Genomic DNA, 7,177 nt, shown 5'->3' with positions numbered 1-7,177 from the left:
AGGAGCAAAGGAAAGAAAGTGTGAATTGTCTCCTTTGGTGGGCTACACCAAACTTTGGAGATATTATAATGGACTTGAAAATACCAATTAAATTCTTCTGACATACACTATGTGTTCCATAAATGTATTTCCAGAAAAAATCTTTTTTTGCAACCTCAAATGTTGTGCTGTCACTAATTTTCATAAGTGTCCTTTATGACAACACAGACCTCTCTCTCTGAGATGTGGAAGTGTTACACAACACTCATAAAACAGACTTCTTAATCTTCTTTCTGTTGGTGTCCCCCCAACCTCCTAGCATTTTAAGCAATTTATGCTACTTTTTTTTTTCAGTAAATGTTTGTGTCCATTGGATTATAAGCGTTATTAAGAAATACAAAGACAAAATATTGGTGTTGGGTTTTCTTTTTATGAGTGCTCATCTTTTAAAAATACATAATGAGCTGGGCACAGTGACTCATGTCTGTAAACCCAGCCCTTTGGGAGGCCGAGGAGGGAGGATCACTTAAGGCCAAGAGTTAGAGACCAGCCTGATCAACATGGTGAAACCCCATCTCTACAAAAAATACAAAAATTAACCTGGCATAATGGTGCACGCCTGTAATCCCAGCTACTCAGGAGGCAGAGGCACGGGAACTGCTTGAACCTCGGAGGCAGAGGTTGCAGTGAGCTGATATCACGCCACTACACTCCAGCCTGGACAACATAGTAAGACTCTGTCTCAAATACACACACAGACACACACACAAAATAAAAATAAAAACACATAATAAAGTATGTAGAATAAAATTGTGTGAGCCTAGGGGCTATGCCAACATAATCTAATTGAGGGAAAAGGAGAAGGTGGCGATGAACTAAGACTGGCCATGAGTTGGTAATTGTGGAAGTCCAGCTCTATGTACATGGAGACTCATCATTTTAGTCTCTCTAATTTCATATATATATGAATTTTTCATAAGAAAAAGCTAAAAAAAGACAAGTATCATGGTTTCATTACCTCAACTAATAGTACAGTCACTCCTTCCATTCCGATTAATATATTTTTGTGAGGTACCTGTTTGAGCTATGACAGTCATCAAAAACTAATGTATAAATTAACTCAGCATAATACCAAACCTTGTATCTCATAAAACCTAAATCAGCATTTTCCAAGTTAATGAAGCCAATTTAATCACATAGACCTCACTAAAATACTAACAGTTTTAGAACAAAACATTCATTGCATCTTTAATAATAAAAATACAATTTTATTTTGTAAATACTAGTTCATCTTTACATCACCATTTACATTCTTACTATGCGGCTTTTAACATTTAGTTGTAAATGTGTAGATTTAAGAAATAAACATACATAAATGGGGGGTTACATACCTTTAAAATTTTTCAGCATAGAGGGCACAGGTCAATGTGTGAGAGCACAGCCCGTCCCCGGGAAGCTGTATCCTATTTGTCCTTGCTGTCGTCAACGTGTGGTTCCATGCCTGGCACACATTTCACATTCGATACAGTTTGTCAACTAAGGAGAAAAAAAAGACACTTTGGAGTGGCATACAATAAGAATTTTAGAAGTGTAAAAATAAACTGAAACCCATCTCCTCATTTTCCAACAGGGAGACAGAGGCTTAGGAAGGGTAAATCACAGAGCTAATGGATGTATGGTGAAAGAAATGTTTTAGGAAGGTTAATCTAACATAGACCTGTAGGATGCTTCAGAGAAGAAAAAGACGAAGCAAAGGCACACGTTAAGAGATAGCCACAATCATTATAGTGCAAGGTAATGGGAGCTGCACTGGGAGGGAGGGAAGGTAATGAGATGCAGAGGAGGATCTGAAAGACACACAAAACGTTCCTCTGGGCACTGCTTTCTCACTGTCAGTAAGATTTCACTTTAACCTATTTCCACACATGCTGGTATCAATCATGATACCCAGATATTTTTACTCATGGCCCCAAACTGCACAAAAACACATAATTAGCAGTTCTTTTGACTCATCTGGGGCCTCTGAGAGTGATTCATACCCTCCGCTACACAATTATCCACCATAAATATAGTTCAACCTCTGTCTATTCTAAGCAATGGTTCTTTATAATGTCCATTCGTATGCTTTTTACTTCATCCCTATAGGAGTCCCACCTCTTTAACTAGTCTTTTGAGATCTCCCATATTTTTTCTCCTCCACCTAAGATAATCTGTCTCAGTGCACATTATTCTGGAATAGAGCAGTAAACAATCTTTCAGAATCCAATGGCAATTTTTGTTTTTCTCCCCCACACGTGCTAAGATCAAAGATGTGTTCAAGTTAATAATTTCTCTTAAAATGGAAATATGAAGGAGTAAATATCTTCAGTGAGAAAAACTAGTTGACCTCTTTTGTTCAAGACCAGTAACCCAGAGGGAATCGAAGTTTTGATTGTCCGTAAAAAGGAAGATAATTTGAAGAAGCGTGTGGATAGTGGCTAAGAAAGGCCAGGATAAAGTCTGGGCAAGCAGAAGAAATACATTGGTGAAGCATCTGAGATTCAGAAGAGGAGCTCAGCCTCAAGGTGGGTGGGGACGCTGGAATGGGTGGGTGGGGAAGCAAGAATACCCCAGTGACAAATGTACAGAGGGACAAGGGGGCTGCCAACTGTTCCATAGACTGGAGATCATTGTGTGGCCCCTGCCTGGCCCCCAAGACACTCCAAGCCAGTCCTCAGCTAGCCCTTCTGCTCCAAGCCTGTCAGCACACACTGTATGCAGCCTTCCCCAGGCTTTCACCCTACCTCAGACCCCAGCAAGTTCCAGATCAAGTCTTCTCTCTTCCCTAGATGCTTTTCTGCCTGTGCCAGCCCACTACACCCTTGCCTCTCTGTACAGGATAACCGTCAGAGACAATTGTTTTGAAATTCAAGCCTAGCATCTCCAGTGAAAATAAAGCTCGTTAAGAGCAGTGTTTCTGACATACCATTTTTGTTCTTCCTTCAGAAAAAAGAGCAGGAGTAAATGAATTAAGAATGATACTTTAAAACAATCAGTATTTCCATCCTGGTTTTGTCCAGCTATTTAAAACAGTATACAATGTACAGCTTTAGAAGCAGCCTCTTATTTGAGGGTTGGTTTATAAACTGCATGGTTGAAAATACATCCCAGCCCAGGACTTTACAGCTGATGATCAAGAAATGAACAAAGCCGGAGCCCAAAAAGACCAATATAGTCAATGTCCTTGGACAAATGTCAGCAGCTGCCAAGGAAGATTTCATACTTAGAATGGTTATTCGACTAGAGATTAGTTCTATTATAAGAATTTGTTTCCTCTGCATAAGAAAAGTTTGAATACATTAAATAAGTGAGAGTTCTAGATGCCTGGGCACATAATGAAAGTTTTAAAAATAACTAATTACACTGTTTTCCAAGTGGCTTCAAAGATTTTCAGCAAAATAAAAAGAAGTTTTGTTTTTAAAATAAAGTACACCAAAGGAATAACATACTTCTGTATTTCGGATGGCTAAAGCTTAGAAATATGAACCCCAGAGTTTCATTTGTGCCATTTATTTATTCACTTATATACTCACTCATTGAATGTCTATTACATGCTGGGCATTGTACTAGGTGCTAGAGAAGCAGGGAAAAGGAAGACATCTCACCCACAAGGATGTCAAATTGTGGGAGAAAGACATTGTTCTTAAATATGCCACGTTTTAATAGGAATCTAAACTTATCTTGGGCTTGAGGCAATAACTGAGTAATAGATGCCAGGTTTCATAAAATACCTAGAGGAACTGTGTGAATTAGGCAGTTAGAATTATACAAGTAAAGACTGTGGTTTCTGGAAATCAAGAATAAGCTACAAGATAAGACATCCAGGGTGTCCAAACCTATCCTAGAAGTCCTATAATCACCAGGAAACAAGCTAGATGCCAATAGTCCAGAAAAGCAGGACATGTGCCAAGAGCTACCAGAGTTAGCAGAGGTGAAAGACAGTCCAGAGGTTGACAAAGTCAGGCTAGATTCGAAAAAGCAGGAAAGTCTCGGCTTAAGATGGGCTAGTGATCTAGAATCATGGACATTCAGTCAAGCTCATTTGTGTTCACAGGGCAGAAGTAAACCAAACCTTGACCACAGTAAACGCATATCTGTCATAAGCCTACCACGTGCCAGGCATTTGGCTAGTCACTTTATATAAAATATCTCATTTAGCTCCCCCACCCCAAACTGTAAGAGGGTTGTTCACAGATGAGAAAATTGAGACTCAAAGAGATGAAATACCTTACCCCAAATAGCAATGATCACCTGCCGAATCGTGAGTTATTTACAAATGAGAAAATGGAGACTCAGAAAGATTAAATAATTTGCCCCAAACCACAGTGATCATCCTGGTAGAGCTAGGATTCAAACCTTGAGGTCTGGCTCACAAGTCTGTGAAGTGAGGCTTATCTCTCTACTTCCTGCCTGGGAAAGCACACTGAAAGTGAGTCCAGAAGCTGAGGGAAAAGTGAGGAACCTCTGACTGCAGATGAATGTAGACAAGCCAGCTAAGAGAAAGGGAGCAAGGATTAAGGGCAGATAATAACAAAGTGATCCACGGGACTTCTATTGAATGATCAAATTAGATTTCATGTGACAGGTTTTTGTTTTTGTTTCTTGAAGTTTTGTTTTGTGCAAAATTTCAAGACAGCAGTGATTATGTGATTAGGTGTCTTGGCCCCTTTGATGTTGGCTCCGTTACTGCATGCCCAACTAAAGCTTCTAATAGCTGGGGACATTTCAGAGGCTGAACAAAGAGTTTATTAAAGAGAGTTACTCAGGAAAAGTGAAGACCAAAGAATGGAAGATTGGAGGCTGTTAAATAAAACCAAGTAGTCTGCCTCCGCTACACCACGTATCACCAATGGAACAGCCAGGACTAAGCCTGCACCAGGGAAAACCTCTGGGTCCCTGCTGATAGACACATGGGGCTGGTGTGCGGCTCTGTCTCCATGACTTTTAGTTCTAGGTAGGATGCGCGCTACTATCAAACCCTCTGTTGAAACTGAATTTAAATTCAACATTAGCAAATAGTGAGTGACTGAAATAACGAGAATGCCTTGTCTGAGAGTTCTTTTAGCAGAAATTAAAGAATAGTCAAGACTATGAGCATAGGAAGACATGAACACAGATGCAGAAGAGGCTATTTCAAAAAACGTTTCACAGTTTCACAAGATGAAAAAATGAAAAGGAGAAAGAAACCTGCCCACACAACCGAGGGCACTATCTTGTTTTGGACTAGGAAGCCATATTATACTGTCTTCCTACTCTTCCTATCATCCCATCTCCACAGCCTTAGAAGGCAGCCCCGGAACCAAAGGCCACCTCCCGCGGTTCCGAGCGTCGCCTCAGCAGCCGCACCCACGGCGCAGGCTCGGTAGGCGGGGCTGAAGCCTGTCGAATGTCGCGAGAGTTCCCAGCGCTGGCGGTGGCGCCAGGAGACAAGCGCCGTGTAGCTGCGCTTCCGCAAAGATGGCGGCGGCTGCGGGGAGCTGCGCTCGGCTGGCGGCTTGGGGCGGAAGACTGCGACGGGGGCTCGCTGCCAGCCGACGGGCTCTGCCGAGTCCCGGCCCCTTGGCTGCGGCAGTGGCCGGCGCCGCCCTGGCAGGAGTAGGAGCGGCCTGGCACCACAGCCGCGTGAATGTCGCGGCGCGCGACGGCAGCCTCACAATCTCAGCACAGGTACTGGACGAACTCCTTCTGCTATAGCCCCAGTCAAGCTCCTCCCTCCCCTGACGCCCTTGGCGGGGAGTGGTTTGGCGCTGGGCGGCTGTCCCGGAGCCGTGGGTGGGGGCGCCGCTGCGGGTCGGGGCGTCCTGCGACTGGTGGGACTCGCTCCTTCCTGGACTGGCCCCCGCCCTGAGCCCCCGAGGGCCTTCGATGCCGGTGACGGGAGATTCCGCCTCCCTTGGGAGAACCCCGCGGACGCTGAACACCACAACCCGCAAACTGGCCGCACTAATTTCGTGGCGATGAGTGTGGGCGGGTCTTAATTCAAGCCTCCTAATTCAGAATCTCACTGCGCCTCGCCCCTTCCTCCTCTATGGTCTTTGAAGTGGCGTTCACATCCACAGGTGTTTTGCGTCCAGTTACCCCGCTGGGATCTACCTTTGTTAACCTTTGTAAGTTTTACGACCTCCTCTTTGCATAGCATGAAGAAGTTCTGTCGATTGCTTTTTTAAGTCACGAAGGTGTCAGCCATAAAAATTAACCAGTTGATTTCCAGATTTTATTATCAACTTTAAGGAACATTATTGCATGATTATAAACCTTAATATCTTAGTGGACCATTATAAGTTCTAAGCAAAAATTGCTCCTAAAACCTCCATCTATTAAAGATAAGAGTCGGCCGGGCGCAGTGGCACACGCCTTTAACCGCAGGACTTTGGGAGTCCGAGGCGGGTGGATCACCTGGGGTCAGGAGTTCGAGACCAGCCTGGCCAACATGGTGAAACCGCCCCGCCTCCCCACGTCTCTATTAAAAATACAAAAAAATTAGCTGGGCATGGTGGCGGGAGGCTGAAGTGGGAGAACCGCTTGGGCCCGGGAGGCGGAGGTTGCAGTGAGCTGAGATCAACCCATTGCACTCCAGTCTGAGCTACAAGAGCGAAACTCCGTCTCAAAAAAAAAAAACAACAGATTCAAGTTCCATGTTTCAAGATAAATAATGTAACGCATTTGAAAATTTGAATGAGTAGTACTTTAAAATTTTTGTAGACCTAATAAGTTTTTACGTATGAGCTTTTTTGAAAATTGAAAGTAGTGTTTTATTATTTTCTTTTTTAGATTTACATTATGCCTTTCTAGCGAAAAACTCAAGGAACATTCAGATACAACAAAAAAGAGAGGAAAGAAGGCCTTATGAATTAAAATTAAGTATTGGCAAGTGATATTCCTTATTTGTATTAATAACAAATTATTATAATATAAATTATATTAATGTAAACATAATAGATATAATGGAAAGGTCTATCATCTAGTGTTTTTATAGCATTTTTGTGAATCTTGTACCAAGGAGTTCAGTGTATTCATCGTTAGTTTCTCTCTCTCTCCCCTTGATTCATCCTGTTTTTAAGACCCTTAGATTAATCTTCTGTGGAGTATCACTTTAACCACACAGTGTACCCTTCTTCAGAAACCATTAGTGTCTCATTTTGCTGACAGTAAAATGCAC

The 7,177-nt window shown here is 42.6% G+C and overlaps 1 protein-coding gene across 5 annotated transcripts in view; it reads left to right on the top strand.

Annotated features, from left to right (window-relative positions):
• The first annotated feature begins 5,455 nt into the window (after positions 1-5,455).
• The window catches only part of MICU2 (mitochondrial calcium uptake 2), a 105,179-nt gene continuing 103,457 nt past the window's right edge, over positions 5,456-7,177 (top strand). For 4 of the 5 annotated variants that reach the window (XM_045377342.2, XM_045377341.2, XM_005585468.4 and 1 more), the window contains exon 1: positions 5,456-5,685. In XM_045377342.2, coding sequence (XP_045233277.2) covers positions 5,476-5,685 — 210 coding nt within the window. In that variant the 5' untranslated portion in view covers positions 5,456-5,475. Of the gene's footprint in view, positions 6,126-7,177 lie in introns of all 5 variants that reach the window. The other variant, XM_045377343.3, reaches the window with a different exon arrangement.

Source organism: Macaca fascicularis, chromosome 17 (assembly GCF_037993035.2).
Source record: "Macaca fascicularis isolate 582-1 chromosome 17, T2T-MFA8v1.1".
Lineage (NCBI taxonomy): Eukaryota > Metazoa > Chordata > Mammalia > Primates > Cercopithecidae > Macaca > Macaca fascicularis.
Note: the sequence above shows the minus strand (reverse complement) of the source record. Positions and strands in the feature narration are given on the sequence as shown.